Here is a 16,663-nt window from a genome sequence, read left to right as displayed (position 1 = left end):
GATCCGTCCACATGGTTAATCAGCTATATATCACTGTTGGAAGTTAACAAGAGTTATTTATATTATTTATTAAATTTCCCATTAATTGTTTTTTAATAATGTTACCTTTAATAAACCTTACCCCAACGTTAAACCCAGCCATCACAATAATGTAAAAATAGATCTGGAGTCTTCTCTGTTAGTATAGCCAATTAACTACAATAAATATTTATATTATTTATTAAATTTCCCATTAATTGTATTTTATTAAGTGTTATAATTTTTTTTAATCATAAAACATATTGTATCTATTCACAAAACTGAAAATGTTTCCTGAAGATTTGGCAACCTGGATTTTTAAATGAACAGATAAAATTCTCAGGTTTCTAAGGTTAAAATATTTTAATATATGCTGTGAAGATTTACAAAATATTGAAGGGCGAGTTATATTGGAGTGATTTTGCAACTTAAACGTTATCCTGTATGTCAGTTTCAAAACGCACTCAGAAATTACATTTGCTGTTTGTTCAAACTACTTATTTAAAATGAGCTGAAACAAAACGATTGTTTTATTTTTAATCCATTTAAATTTGTAAAAGATAATAAGTGAACTTAATTCCTTCATGTTGTCCCAACACAAATCATTGTATGGAACCCAGGAGTTTTTAAAGTGCATTCTTTTAACAAAGTCAAGAAGGGCAAGCATGTTGTGTAACGTATCACAAATCTCTCTTTTTCTTCATGGCTCAGCAATGGAAGCACCTCGATACCGTCACAACCCAACTAATCATACGGTAAATGTGAGCGAGTCGCTGCAGATGAACTGTGATGTGGAAGGCACACCCTTTCCTCAGCTGTCCTGGTTTAAAGATAACCAACCCCTCCATCAGATATCAGGTTAGTCATTCATCACACTTTTCAATACTAACATTTAAAAGTCCAGTGAAATTAAAATAACGTTTTTTAGATATTAGTATCAGTATGTTAATCTTAAGGATATCTATTAGCTAGTGTGGTCTAAAACAGTGACAAAAAAGGCTTTTAGAAGATATAAAATTGATATGAACATGTAAAGATTGTTGTCATTTCCGCCTAAATGAATTCATGTTTATTCCACATAACCTCAAACTTTAGTTTCTCATCAAATCTTGACCAATCAAAGTGCCCTCTGACATGATCTGACATGCCCCACCCCGTTTAATATGCTTTTCATTTGCTTCTCATTTGATGTGATTGAGCTCAACCACTCAATGACAGAGCTGTGATTAAAACAAAACGCCATTGGCTGTTTTTTAAAAGGGGGAGGAGCTACTTTGTATTTTCCTCTCTTTGTGTTTCAGATGAGATAATGTCAAATATTAAATAAAAAAGGATAATTTCAAATGACTTCACTGGACCTTTAAATGCTTAATGTTATTGTGTAACTGCATTATACTTATAGCCTATTTAAAGCACACCATCAAGTACATCTTAATTTATTTCTAGAATTACTGTTAAACATATCCATGTACTCAACCTTTCAATCGAGTCATCTTTCTGTAGCGCTTACAGAATGCAGGCTGTTAAAGCAATCAAAGATCATACAACCAAATATGTCCACAATTATGTATCACACTCTATAGCAGTAGAGGTGTTTTGCATTACGACATTAATAGATACAATGTACCCAACAATAATTACTGGCACTTGATATAAGATTGTAAAAAGGCAATCAGCATTTATTGCTCATACATAATAATACACTTATACACTTCATGATAAATGCTGATAAGTGGAAACCGATTACCTCAAAATGTTTAAAGCAATAGTTCACCCCAAAAATAAAAAATAATCTCATAATTAAATCTCCCTTATGTGGTTTCAAACATTTATGAGCTTCTTTCTTCTATTTGACACAAAAGAAGATATTTTAAAGAATGCTGGTTGCTGGAACCCATCAGCATCCACAAAAAAGTCTATGGAAGTCAATGGGTCTCATCAACCAACATTTTCATAATCGGAAACAAGTCAAGAGCGAGTGAATCATGACAGAATTTTTGTTTTTGGGTGAACAATTTCTTCAAGTAAATAACACTTTTGTTAAGATAAAGTTAGATGAGCTAAGCAAATTGATATAAAAAGTCATACAAACTGCTTGCACACACAAAAAAAACAAGGTTACGTTGAATTTCTTAGAAAACTAGTCTGTGCTAATTTCATTACACATTTAAAAGCAATCTTACTTTTTTTTATATCTTATCTTCAGCGTAACCACAGACTACCACACAAATTTATAATAATATTAACCTGTCAGTTTATAACAGAATAATCATAATAGTATTCCAGTGCAAAAACAAAATAAGATTACTTCAACATTTATTTTCATTTTATAGTCTGAGGCCAAGCATGCTGAAAACCAGAGATCTGCTACAACTCAGTCAATTCAAGTTCAACATAATGCTAGCCAATTTTGAGTCCACCAATTTTTTTAATCAGTTAAAATTGTGAACTTTAGCTTAGATTTCAGTGAAACGCTGGTCACACTTTATGTTGCAACACAGGCTCATTCTGAAAATGTAGTCTCATGGACGTTTCTGGAAGCCACGAATTATGTAGCCGGAGGTACGTATGGCTGCATTTCATTTTTTAAGCGAGCGCTACTGGGCAGTATGACGTCGTTCCTTTTCGCGCTTACTGGCTGACCGCTTACCTCCATGTAGAGGGCTTTCCCACTACAACCAGTTTGTCCAGCTTGTCGTGTACGTCAGCAGACTTGAGGCACAGAGAGGAGTTAATCATTCAGTCACTCAGATCGAAGGTTGGTCAACAGTGGCCTCTGGTGGGTTTACTCGAGAACAGCGCGAGCACGAACTCTGCTTTTAAACAGTAATTATTCTAAAAAGCACTATACAAATAAACTTGATTGACTTGATTGAGAATCAATTTCATGCTGACAATTGTAAAGGATCAACCTACGTTATAAGATCAGTCAGGGATTTATTAGCTCATTTCAATGAATCGCATCTTGAAGATTCGACTCAATTGAGTCACACTCAATCAGATTAAAAGATTCACACTTTATCTACCATTTGTCTAGCAAATAGAAGACTTTGTATTTTACCAGTACTGTTTATATTATTTCCATGTCCAACGATAATACCATAACACAGTATTAGGTTGAATTTTAGCAATTTAACAAAATCTACAGCTCAAGGCAATGACTTAAAAGCACAGAAACACAAACACAATTCTTACAAAATAAGAACAAAGATTTATTGAGCTACACTAAGATACATGAAACAAACTACGTAAAAAGCAAACGAGCACACACATTTAAACATACACACAGAAGCAGTTCAGAAGATGCAAAATGAGGTGACAATCGTCCCAAATTACTTCTTACTAGATCTTAGACTCACACCTGAGAAACCACAAAAGCAGAGATTTGGCTTATTTGTGACTGCTTAAGATCAGTCTGCACCAGAAGTCGAGTTTCCCTCACTGGGCTGGCCTGAAGCACGGTACTCCTGACTGGGTGACTCGCTTTGGTGACATATTTGGGATTCACTCCCTCGTGAGTGGCTGTCGTCCTAGGTTACCGAGGTGACGGACTGCTTAGTGTCATTTTGCAGAAGTTTATGCAGTTTCGGCTGTCCCAAAACTTAAGAGGTTTGCATTGAAAGTTTGTGGTGACCCAGCAAGTGTGAGAAAGCTAAAGACAAAAGCAGCGTTTTCTTGTTGCAGGGTGTTTTTAAGTGACCTCGTTTGTTCGATCCCCATGGCACTTGGTCTTCCAATGAGCAGTTGCCATGGAGGGTGGGGCCACGCCCCGTTTTATTGTACTAAGGTTCAATAATTAACAGACTGCTTGTTAATTTCACGTGGTGAAATCTCTTGTAAGTTTGTAACTATCTTACATCAAATATTACAAGATGAGTACTGTTTGTACTACTAGTTTTTCATTTACACCAATGTATTGCAAATGGCACTAGCTTTCGTTCAGTACCAGACATCATACATTTCAGACACATACAGATCATCTGCTAAAAGGATTAAAACAACACATTGATTAACATGGTTGGTTGGAATAAACAAAGCATATGAGGAAAACTATGGGGTATTATTCAAAGATACATCTGCCTTAGTTGTACCATTTCAAGAGATTGTCTTTCATTCATATGCATTAATTTCCAGAGATCTCTACAAAAGTGTGCATTTTGGCAGGATGTCCCATATGACGAGCACATGACCCAGGAGTCATGGAAAAGTCTTGTGAGGCAATTAGTTTTCCCGTAAAGCCCCATTGTTTGGTGATTTAATCATATACCAAGTAGGGTAAAGGATCCTTCGAATATCTGCATACAAAGTATTTGTCAAAATAGTCAAACAATTGGCTCTCTGTTATCGGGATGGTATAAGCCTTTTAGCCAGATCTAAATGACTGAGACAAGTTGGTGCCTGATTTCCAAGCCTGATTCGAACTGGTTTTGATCACTGCAATGTGCCAGTGAGTTCCTTCATAATAAATCAGGTGAAAAAACCTAGCGCTCTAAGGTTACAATGGTGGAGTATAACTTTTTACAGTAAACAAAACATTTATCAGCCACCCAGAAAATCCAAGCAACCACACCACACTTACATTACCGCCTTCTGGAAACTGCATAGCAATGAATGCAATCATACAGCATTACTCTGATTACCAGCGTGTACAATACAGCTGCATAATGGTGCTATAAACCTTCAGAAATGATATTAACTCCTGTTCATGTTATTCAAAACAAAAATACAATTTTACACCACTGTATAGAAGTACTCAAACGCAGAGATGTATAAAGTACCAGAGACCCAGACTTAAGTAAAAGTACAAGTGCTCTATCAAAAGAGTGACTTGAGTAGAAGTTGAAGTGCTCTTTAAGCACCATACTTAAGTGGAAGTACTAAAGTATTCAGCATTTTTTGTACTTAAGTATTGCAAGTAGTTAATTTAAAAATGTACTACTCAAATACTGAAAGTAAAAGTACAAGTATTCTGTTGTGTAGTTATTAAAGAAAGCAGTCAAATGACATCATATTTTTTTGTTTATTTTAAATATCTTTTTTGGGACACGTGACCCATAAGTTAAGCAGAACAAAAAGAAACGTTCGAGGTTACTAAAGTAACCCTTCGTTCCCCGAGGAGGGGAACGGAAGCACTATAAGTGGATTTGATTGTAAAATCCACGCATTGGGAGGTTCGGTTCAGAAGCTACTCGTCTGAAAGAGTATTGAACGGGCCAATTAAGAATGAATTGGCAGCGCAAGCCTGCGCAGGTGAGCGGCATAAGCAATCAACTGAGTATATAAGCTCACCTGGCGCAGCAGACGCTATCCTTTTTAAGCTGAAGAGACTTTCAACAGCTAAGGGACAGTCATTATGGCGACGGAGTATAGTGCTTCCGTTCCCCTCCTCGGGGAACGAAGGGTTACTTTAGTAACCTCGAACGTTCCCCTTCGGGGGGAACTTCAGCACTATAAGTGGATTTGATTGTAAAATCCACGCATTGGGAGCCCATTGAAAGCGCCATAATGACTGCACCTTACCAACACCCCCGATGAGGAGATAGTCAAGCAAGCGTGACGCACCCACATCATGGGGGGCGCGGTCCTCCAACGTGTCCCTGGCCCTAATTTATCCTACTTCAACAGAAGTTTTACGGATTTATATATATTTTTTGGGGTGTCGTGAGCATCTAGATAATTCTAGGAAATACGACAGTACGTTGGGAAGCGTGCAATCCCGATAGGGAGGACGCTGCGGAGGCCATCCGTTACCCAAGGGGGGATAGATGGCAGAATTTACATATGGACTAGCCCTAAAAAGGGGGAGTACGCATAGCAAAAGAGTGGTTAGCGGGGAGGGAAGACACGGGTCCGCCCAGGGGGGGGGGGACTTAACCGTGGCTGAATAAGCATATGGGATCGCCTAGTGGGGACCACGCATAGCAGACACCTTTACCCAAAACGCGGGCTGACCAGCGGGCAGACCTACAACGTAGTGGGCCAGCAAGTGACTCCTCCGCTGAGTCAGTGCTGGGGGCCACGGAGGAATCTGCAGGGCTCACCTGACGGGGAACTTTACTGACAGATAAAAAGGCGCACGTATCTCCGTGTTAGGGAAAATGGCGCAGCAAGCGTGTTTCAACACCCTACCGAGTTGTTTCCTCAATCACCAAGGGTTACCTAATACCCTTGAGGAAACCGGCTCCACTCGCAGATTGTAAAACCTTGCAAATGTGTTGGGTGTCACCCAGCCCGCAGCTCTACAGATGTCTGTTAGAGGGGCGCCGCGTGCGCGCGCTCGAGAGGATGCGAAGCTCCGAGTGGAGTGCGCACGCGCTCTCGGGGGACGCGGCTCATCTCGGCTCTGATAGTGAAAGAAAGGCATCCACAATCTAGTGGGAACTTATTTCGGTACGGCACTTCCCTGCTGCCGACCGCTATAACAGACGAAGAGCTGCTCAGATGATCTAAACTCTGAGTGCGGTCCGGATAATACGCAAAACGCGAACTGGACAATAAATAAGGGCTGGGTCTGCCTCCTCCGAGGGCAGCGCTTGCAGGCTCACTACCTCGTATTAAAACGGAGTGGTAGGAACCTTGGGCACATATCGCGGGCGGGGTCTCATACGTGAGAGAAGCCAGCCCAATTACAGGCACGAGTCACTGACCGAAAAATGCCTCCGGGTCCCCGACCCTCTAATCGATATCAACGCGACCAGCAGAGCTGTCTTCAGGGACAGAAATATACTGAGTCGAGGATCGAAGGGATCTGACGCGGCTTGTGTAGCGAGGGCGAGATCCTAAGAGGGCATGAAGGGGGGCGGGGTGGATTAATTCGCTTAACGCCCCTGAGGAACCGGATGATGAGGTTATGCGTTCCCACGGTGCTGCCAGCCACCGCGTTATGAGAGCGGAGATGGCAGCCACGTAACCTTGAGTGTGGAGGGCGACAGCCTGCTCTCCAACTTCTCTCGGCGTAAAGAAAGCACAACGCTGATCTGGCAAATTACGGGGGTCTTCTCAGCGAGAGACACACCATTCAGTGAATAGACTTCACGTCAGGGCATAGGCGCGCTCGGGGAGGGGGCTCTAGCCCGAGTGACGGTATTAGCCACCGCAATCGGAGGTTACCTAAGTCTTCCTCGCGTCTAAAAATCTCTTCAAAGATCGGCGAGGGTGCCAGGTGGTGCCCTGTCCCTGAGAGAGTAGGTGCTCTCTCGAAGGGACTGCCAGGGGAGGGCTATCGCGAGGGAGAGCTCTGACATCCAGGTCCGGTTGAGCCAGAGGGGCGCAACCAGCAACCTGTTCCTCGTCCTCCCTGACCATGCACAGTAACTGCGCGAGCAGGCTCACTGGGGGAAACGCGTATTGCGCGTGCCCCGAGGCCAGCTGTAAGCCAGTGCATCCGTGCCGAGAGCACTCGGTCAGGGAAAGAACAACTGGCAATGAGCGATCTCGGGGGAAGCAACAGATCGATCTGGGCTTCCCCGAATCGCGCCCATATCAGCTGAACAGACTCGGGGTGGAGTCTCCATGCTCCAGGACGCAAGGCTGCCGTGAGAGCGCATCGGCTGCACGGTTGAGCTTGCCTGAATATGAATGGCGTGCAGCGATTTCAGCCGCGGATGACTCCAGAGGAGCAGACGGCGGGCGAGCTGAGACATGCGGCGAGAGCGCATACCCCCTATACGGCTGATATACGCCACCGCCGCCGTACTGTCCGTCCTGACCAGCACGTGTTGCCGCTCCAACACCGGAAAAAAACGGTGGAGAGCGGGGAACACTGCCAACAGCTCCAGGCGATATGCCAATGCAACTGGGTACCTTTCCACAGGTCCGCAGCCGCATGCCCGCAACGCACAGCCCCCCAGCCCGTGTTGGAAGCGTCTGCTGAAACGACAACAAGACTGGACGCCTGTTCTAGAGACACCCAGGCCTGTAGGAACGAGGGGTCGCTCCAAGGGCTGAGGGCGCGGCGACACAGCGCAGTAACAGAGACTCGGTGTGCGCGCGCGTGCCATGCGCGTCTGGGGACTCGATCGTGAAGCCAGTGCTGAAGTGGTCTCATATAGAATAATCCGAGCGGCATGAAGCGGCTGCGGATGCCATATGCCCCAGGAGCCTCTGAAATTGTTTCAGTGGGACCACTATTTTACTGTCGAGCTCTCTCAGACAGTACAGCATCAGCTGAGCGCGCTCTCCGGAGAGGCGCGCTGCCATGGTGACCGAGTCCAGCTCCAGCCCGAGAGAAGAGATCCTCTGCACGGGGGCGAGTTTGCTCTTTTCTCGGTTGACCTGAAACCCCCACAGGTGGAAGTGCCAGAGCACTTTGTCTCTGTGCATAATCAACTCTGTGCATAATCAAAAGAGAGGGCAATTCAGCCAGTCGTAAAGAAATTGAGTATGCAGATGCCCGCGAGCCGAAGGGGCGCTGAGGCACCCTCCGCGGGCTTGGTGAGGACCCGCGGAGACAGAGAGAGCCCGAAGGGGAGGGCTTTGTATTGCCAAGCTCGACCTTCAAACGCAAACCGCAGAAACTGTCGGTGGCGAGGAAGAGTGGAGACATGGAAATACGCGTCCATCAGGTCTAATGCTGCAGACCAACCCAGAGGACGAACGCACCGGAGGATGCGCTTCTGCGTGAGCATTCTGAACGGCAGCTTGTGCAGGCAGCGGTTCAAAACGCGCAGATCTAGGATTGGCCGTGACCCACCGCTCTTTTTGGGCACGATGAAGCGTGGGCTGTAAAACCCGCTCTCCATCTCGGCTGGAGGGAGCGGCTCGATTGCATCCTTCGCCAGGAGGACAGCAATCTCCTCTCGCAAGACAGGGGCGGACAGGGGGCTGACCCTGGTGAATACACACCCGTGACTTGGGGGGCCGTTTCGCGAACTGAATCGCATAGCCGAGTCTGATTGTGCGTATGAGCCACCGCGAAGAGCTGGCCCGCGCTAACCAGGCAGGCAGAGCTCTCGCTAATGGACTCATCGCTACAATCGCTGACGTACCAGCAGTGGGGCAGCGCGGAGTGGGTGTGCTGATCCGGGAAGCTCGCGGGTCCCACGGAAAAGCTGGAGGTGGGATATTTGCTCTCACTCCAAACCCGAGCTCCGGAGGGGAGGCTCGAGGGGTGGGAGAAAGGAGACCGTCCTCCCAGCGCTCGTGAGCCACTGGCGAAACGCACCGAATCTGCAAGCTAGAAAGCATAGCGTCCCAGACTGGCAGATTTCGGGCTGTCACATCTGGGGAAGTGAAAAGTGCCCTTTCATAATGTTTTCATGGCAGTAAAAAGTGCCGTTGGAAATGGGGCCCCGCCCTCCAGCGGGGAAAGAGCAAGTTCCCTCTTCTCCAGATGGCCTGTCCCAGGGGCGCTTCGCGGTCCGTTGCCGGACTTAGCGGCGTTCTGGGCAGGGGGGCTGCCTGCTTCCGAGGTGCCCGACGCGCTCGCTTCGCCTTAGGCGTGTGCGGGGGCGGAGCAGCTCTCGTAGGCGGACGCCTTCGGCGAGGAGCAGGTATGAATGGCACGGCGGGCGGAGCGGGCTACGGACCGCCGATAAGACATCACCCACCAACTGCTCTCTCACCGCCTTGAATTCCTGGGTGAATTCACAGACAGTGTCGCCGAACCTGGCTGGGGATATGGGGAAGTCAAGAAAGCGGACTTTGTCGACTTTGCGCATATCAGCCAGGGGTGGCGCTCCTGGACCACTAATGTGGACATCGTCCTCCCCAACGCACACGCAGCGGACTCAGTAGTCCGAAGAGCTAAGTCGGCGGCGGTGCGAAGCTCGTAAGCCTGGGTTGGACACACCCTCGTGCAGCTCGGCCAGCGCCTGCGCTTGGTAGCGCTGGTAGGTGGCTATCGCATGCAAGGCGGAAGCAGCCTGGCCCGCAGCTATGTAAGCTCTAGCTCCGAGGGAGGTAGATAACTTACAGGCTTTGGATGGGAGACGAGGCGGACCCCGCCAAGAAGAGGCGCCGCGCGGATTTACCGCCATCGCGCACTCAACCTGAGGAATCGCCACATACCCCCTGGCTGTTTCACCGTCAAGAGTGGTTAGGGTGGAGGAACACGCAGCACGAGCAGAAAAAAGTGCTTTACAAGACCGCGTGAGCCTACTGTGCACCTCCGGGAAGAAGGGAACGCCCCTCTAGTCGGTCCGGCCGCGGAGCTGGGGGATAAACCATCTCCAACCCACGGCCGAAGCAGCCCGGGAAAGCACGGCTAACATGTCCGTTTCAGGATCCGTAGTGACAGCGCTCACCAGCCCGAAGGGGGCGAGCGGGTCTGGATCATCATCGGACAATGAAAGCCCACCCTCCGATGCCGCGGTGGACATCTGGTCTCCGGTGTCATCGGGCGTAAGGGCTACCATCTGTTAGACGGATCGCTTCCTCCGCCCGAAGCTTGGATGGAGCGCTTAGAGGAGCGGGAGGTCCGCGGGCCCGTGGGCGACGGATTATCTCTCGCTGAAACCCTCAGATCTGCCCGAGTGCCCGCTGCAGAGCAGGGGACAACTGGGGTGGTTCGCCTTTTTGCAAAGGCTAACCGCGATCCTGCGCAACAGTCATGGCATCGCAATGACGACATGAACTGCCCGCGAGCAGCGCATTAACATGCTGGACCCCCAGACATGTAACACAGTGCCCGCGCCCATCATCCGAGGACAGGAAACCACCGCATCCAGAAACGCACAGTCGGAGCGCCGTCCTGATAAGGACGTGCTGCACGACTGTGTTGCTCTTTCTGTGAAGTTTGCAACTTTATACGCACCGCTCTGGAGGACCGGACCCAAAGAACGCCAGGCAAGGGAGAAACCCAGCTCGACCGTCTGCCACTGCGTGTACACACTCTGGACCGGGAGAATGCTCTCGTTCGCTCAGAATCGCTGGTCACAGCAGGAGGAACCCTCATCGACTCGATCAGAAAGTCTCTGAAGCGAAAAGGATAGCGTCTGCTGCGCCAGGTGAGCTTATATACTCAGTTGATTGCTTATGCCGCTCACCTGCGCAGGCTTGCGCTGCCAATTCATTCTTAATTGGCCCGTTCAATACTCTTTCAGACGAGTAGCTTCTGAACCGAACCTCCCAATGCGTGGATTTTACAATCAAATCCACTTATAGTGCTGAAGTTCCCCCCGAAGGGGAACAGGATTTATTATATATATATATATATATATATATATATATATATATATATATATATATATATATATATATATATATATATCCCAAGTCTACTGCAAATGCATAGAGACTCCCAGATACCCGCAAACGATTGATAATCTCCACGATGGGTCAAAAACACCATTCAGTGTGACACAGCCTTTATGAGTTAACGTTAACATTAGGTGAACATTGCAGCATGTTATGAAACATGGGTAGCTAACATTGGTTAACTTATCTAGCTCTTACAGATAGCTCAAACCGCTGTGTTTTGTGTATTATATTATTTTTTAACTTACCTTCATATGTTTCTTCAAATTCGACTGTAAATTTTTGAAGGCCATTATTTCACGGGAGGCAGAGTATGCACTTCATTCTATATGAATTGTCTTTTACTCCGACAAATGCAAACATGGACTCTAAAAAGGGTGGTCTTCTTCCTCATCGCCACGACCAGTTGATAGTGAAGGAGGTGAAGGTGGAATTTCTGGGTTTTCCCTGTCGAAAATAAACTAAAGTGCTCTCAATGCAGGCAGGCAGCGCTGTCTTCTTGGATTCATTATTTTTCTGAATGATGACAAGCCAGCTTATTCAAACCTGTGACAGAGCCATCTGCTGCTCTGGCAGTTAGAACGTGAGTTTGGAATGATTCGTAACATTTTATAATTGTAACGAGTAACGATGCAGCACATAAAAAAATCTATCGGAGTAAAAGTATTAAACTCATCGTATGTCATCATACGTTCAATATGTACTGAAGTAAAAGTGGTAGTAGGAGAAAAAAACAATACTCCAGTAGAGTAAAAATACTGACTTTTAGTACTTAAGTACAGTAGTAAAGTAGTTCTACTTCGTTACTATACATCCCTGCTCAAATGTATACTATATCAACTGTTCATTAAGGAAACCATTGCAGCATTCCCAGTTTCTTACTTTTTGTACAATAAAAAACAACTTTACGTAAACTCTTGTAGTGAACTACGTCTGAGGTGTTTTTTGTAGTCAATATTGTGCAGAATACAAGTTTAGATATGAGAATGAAATAATACACATATCTATGAGTATAGAGATATAGCATTGTCCGCTTTAGATTTACACAATTTTTCTCAGCTTGCTTTCTTTCCAGCGGATTTTCTCAATTTCTTTGCATGTTGTTCAGCCCCCCTTCAAATTAACATAAATGTTCTAGTCTAAAGCGATGCCATTACAGATTACATTATCTGCACCGCAGCAATCCCCTCCAGCTTAGCACATTTGAATAGGAACACACTTATTCATGAGCACATACTAACACTCGCTTTCTCGCGCATAAAATTGAATTCCAGCACTGACATAAGCACAATCCATTCACGCTAATGTAGTGAAGATTTGTGAGGTGGTTGGATTGGAAGTTGGGCGGCCACCGGACTGCGATCTAATAGTATATTAGAAATAGCAGGAACAAAACAACACAGCTCGGGGAATGTATGTGGGTTGACAGTGGGATGTAAGTGAATTCAAATGCAGAGCATGTGCTGTGCTGTTTGTGGATTGGCATTATGGGGAAGATATTATATCACTAGCAAACAAAAAGTTGAAAAAGTTCAAGAGCTATTACCAGAAGGTCACCATGTGTGCTATCGGAGTGGGTGACTGGAATATGTGATTAAGTTTAGCTCAGCTCATTTTAACCTCAAAAACCACAGACTTTTTTTAGAGATTGCAAAATACACTGCAGTCAATTAGAGCAGGTTTGATTAACACTTCAACACAGATATCTGAGGATCATATTGTAAAAGAGAGGCTGATCTGGGCAAATTGTAGTTGTTGTGTCACCGAATGCATATATATATATATATATCAGAGGTGGGACCAAGTCATTGTTTGGCAAGTCACAAGTAAGTCTCAATTCATTGCCCTCAAGTCCCGAGTCAAGTCCCGAGTCAAGACAGGCAAGTCCCGAGTCAAGTCCCGAGTCAAAGGCAACAAGTCTCAAGTCAAGTCCAAAGTCCTGCAGTTTGATTTTCGAGTCTTTTCGAGTCTTTTTAACAGAAAAATAAAATATATACAGATTAGGTATGGTTGTAAGATCTGTATTAATTAAACAAACCTTTTTTTATTAAAGAACATTGCTCAGATATATAAAAATACAAATGCAATTTTCTGAAAAAGTACTGAACAGTGCTGCGTCTCGTCTCCACACCATAATGCACAAGAACGAGTTCCACCAAAAAAAGACTCCATTTTGCCTCATCACCCAGAAATTGCAGGTCTACTGCTGTCTAATTCATTAAGTTTAGTTGTGCCCGTATGTTATGTCTTCGGTGATCAACTTGTGATTAACCAAAATTACATAACCTCAATGTGGTAGCAGTAGACCAACTCCTGTATATGCTGCAAAGTTAAATTGAGTGAAATTGGAATTTTGTCAATTGAATCTCGTGTGTGCTAAAAAGATATTGCTGCAAATCTGTCTTGCAGCAATGTAAAATGGTAGCACATATTGTTAATGAAGTAGGCTACTTCATACAAACAATAATGTTGTTTTCTTCACATAGCGTTGAAGAGCTTTGCTCTCTACCTTGTGTGATGCTCGTGCACGGATTTCCTCTGTTTGTGGACAAAACTGATTGCGAGTTCTCAAATTTTCTCTCGCTCTCAAATATGCACTGCTCACACACAAATTTTCTTGAGCGCTCTCAGAGATTATATGCAAACTCACAATTTGTGTCGTGTTCCCTCTTCCTTTCATGCTTTTTGATATGATTCATATTGCTGCACTGTTTAATAACAATAACCAAAATACTAAAATAGACTTACATATTAAATGTTTAATCTAATAAACCATAACATTTTTGGTTGTTTTATATGATGAGATATTTTCAGTTTCAAACACTTAAAGACAGAGAATAGACCAGTGGTGCCCCCCTGAAAATTTGCTTAAGGGGGGCCAGAAGAGGCCAGCTACGTCAGTGGCACCAATCAATCCACAATAATTTTTTAGTGGCTATTTATTTATTGAAATATTGCATTGTATTGCATTTATGTAAGTAGATTTAAATAAATAATGTCAACAGCAAAATCATATCGGGTTGGCCACAGGGGTGGCTAGAGTTTACACAGGGGTAACACCCCTTGTAAAGGGGTTTACACCACTATAAGGCACCCCTGGAATAGATGTTGGATGTAAAGAATACATTTTATTTTAAAAGCATTTAAACAAAAACTAATGCAAGCAGAAATGTAACTGTGATAAAAATAAGGAAACACTTGAAAAGGTATTATAGTCTACTGTAATCTCACTATCAATCTCATTTTATCATGGCAGCTAAAATAAAGTAAACTAGTGTCTGCTGGCTTCCACTTTGCTGATGAGATTGTGGAGGACATTTTCCATGTCATCCTCTTCATTTTGAGGAAAGCTGTTCCACAGGGCCCCTGAACACGTATATTGGCATGTACTGTGTTTTGAACAGTAGCCTCCTACAGTAAAGAACTTCAATTGATCAGTTGTGGTAATACTATAGTTGCTATGGTAACACAAGTGTAATATAAACAAATTACCCAGTGCTGTATTATTTTACAATATAGGGTATTTTATACTACAAATCACTACACTTTACTGTAGTAAAACTACACTTTGTATTATTTTATCTGTTCACTATTGGTAATACTACTGAATTATGAAGCATTCATTAACAAGTCGTAAATAATACTAGCCTAAAACATAAGTATAATACAAGTATACAACAAGTATAATACTCAAAAACATTAGAATTTATTAAAGAATTTACCTTAACCTTTTAGTTTTTTGTGTATTGTTAATAAATAGTAAAGCAAGAAAGAAACCATATCAACATTCTTGGAATAACCCTTCGCTAAGCCTCGCCCTCCTTAGTTACTGTTGCTACTACGCCTGTCAAGCTTTCATGCCTGGCACATCTATTACAGTGTGTATGCGCTGGTGTCAGACATTCCCAAGGATTTAATTAGTCATTTTTGGCAAACAGGTGAGATATCTGAGAAAGCCAGACAAAAGAGGACTGCAGTATACATTACAGGGGTATATTCACAACATAATAGCAACTGATTAGAAAATAATTTTATCAAAATTGAAGCAAGGTTAGCCTAGCCACCTCATACGCTGAACATTCAACAGCATAGTTCATGCACAGCAGGAGAGGTGAAATTATAAAATAATCTAATAACCTAAGAAACTGATGGATTTGTGCCGAATATTAGCATCATTGACCCATAACAGTGTACAGTACCTATTACTGTCAGCATGTTTGTGTGCTCTTTATCCAGTTTTTATTCAAATTTGCAGTTAAGTGGAAGAAAAAAAATTGAAATGCAAATCAAAGTATAAATAACAGAAGTGAACAAATAGATTTTTCCTACCAGCAAATAGTAGTGTATGTATTTATATGCGTTACAATAGCGAGGGTTTAAACTAAGCAGTGCTCACAGGGTTCAACGCTAAGGATTTTTTCTACTGGCCCGATCGGGCCAGTGGTTCTGATTTTTACTTGCCCTGCCCAAATTTTCACTGGCCCCACCAAAAAAAAAAAAAAGAAGTTAATCGCTATTTGAATGTGCGTGTGTGTGTGTGTATACACACACACACACACACACAGTTGATTTCAGAATTATTAGTTCCCCTAAATTATTAGCACCCCTGTTTATTTTTTTCCCCAATTTCTATTTAACAGAGAACAGATTTTTTCAGCACATTTCTAAACATAATAGTTTTAATAACTCATCTCTAATAACTGATTTATTTTATCTTTGTCATGATGACTGTAAATAATATTTTACTAGATATTCTTCAAGACACTTCTATACAGCTTAAAGTGACATTTAAAGGCTTAACTAGGGTAATTAGGTTAACTAGGCAGGTTAGGGTAATTAGGCAAGTTATTGTATAATGATGGTTTGTTCTGTAGACAGTCTGAAAAACAATTAGCTTAAGAGGCTAATAAATTTTACCTTAAAATGGTTTTAAAAATGTTTTTATTCTAGCCAAAATAAAACAAATAAGATTTTGTTCAGAGGAAAAAATATTATCAGACAAAATATCAACATTTCTTTGCTTTGTTAAACATCATTTAGGAAATATTTTAAAAACAAAAAACAAAAAACAAAAGGGGGCTAATAAATCTGTATATATATTTACGGTAATTTTTAAAATGTTTAAGGAAAACTATTCAGTTCATCAAGGCTATATTTATAAATGTAAAAAAGGTGTAATTGTTAAATATTTATTAAAATTTTAAATAACTGCTTTGTTATTGTATTTAGTTTCAAATAAAATAGTTACTCCAGACATTATTGATTTTATAACTATTACCATTAATAAATATAATAATAATTAATATTAGTGATTTCTGAAGGATCATGTGACTGGAGTAATGAAGCTGAAATCTCATCTTTAAAATCACTGGAATAAATGAATAAATTACATGATAAACTACTTTTGAACAGTTATTTTATAGTGCAACATTTCACAATTTGTATTTAT

At 43.0% G+C, this 16,663-nt stretch overlaps 2 protein-coding genes across 14 annotated transcripts in view; one reads left to right on the top strand and one right to left on the bottom strand.

Moving 5' to 3' along the window:
• The window catches only part of immt (inner membrane protein, mitochondrial (mitofilin)), a 905,839-nt gene that overhangs the window by 268,100 nt on the left and 621,076 nt on the right, over positions 1 to 16,663 (bottom strand). The gene's annotated exons all lie outside the window — the stretch shown is intronic.
• flt4 (fms related receptor tyrosine kinase 4) overlaps positions 1 to 16,663 on the top strand; it is a 141,169-nt gene that overhangs the window by 86,871 nt on the left and 37,635 nt on the right. For all 13 annotated transcript variants that reach the window (XM_087280076.1, XM_087280074.1, XM_087280075.1 and 10 more), the window contains one exon: positions 730 to 876. In XM_087280076.1, coding sequence (XP_087136202.1) covers positions 730 to 876 — 147 coding nt within the window. The remainder of the gene's footprint in view (positions 1 to 729; positions 877 to 16,663) is intronic.

Source organism: Danio rerio, chromosome 14, assembly GCF_052040795.2.
Source record: "Danio rerio strain M-AB ecotype USA chromosome 14, GRCz13ab, whole genome shotgun sequence".
NCBI classification, from domain to species: Eukaryota; Metazoa; Chordata; class Actinopteri; order Cypriniformes; family Danionidae; genus Danio; species Danio rerio.
Note: the sequence above shows the minus strand (reverse complement) of the source record. Positions and strands in the feature narration are given on the sequence as shown.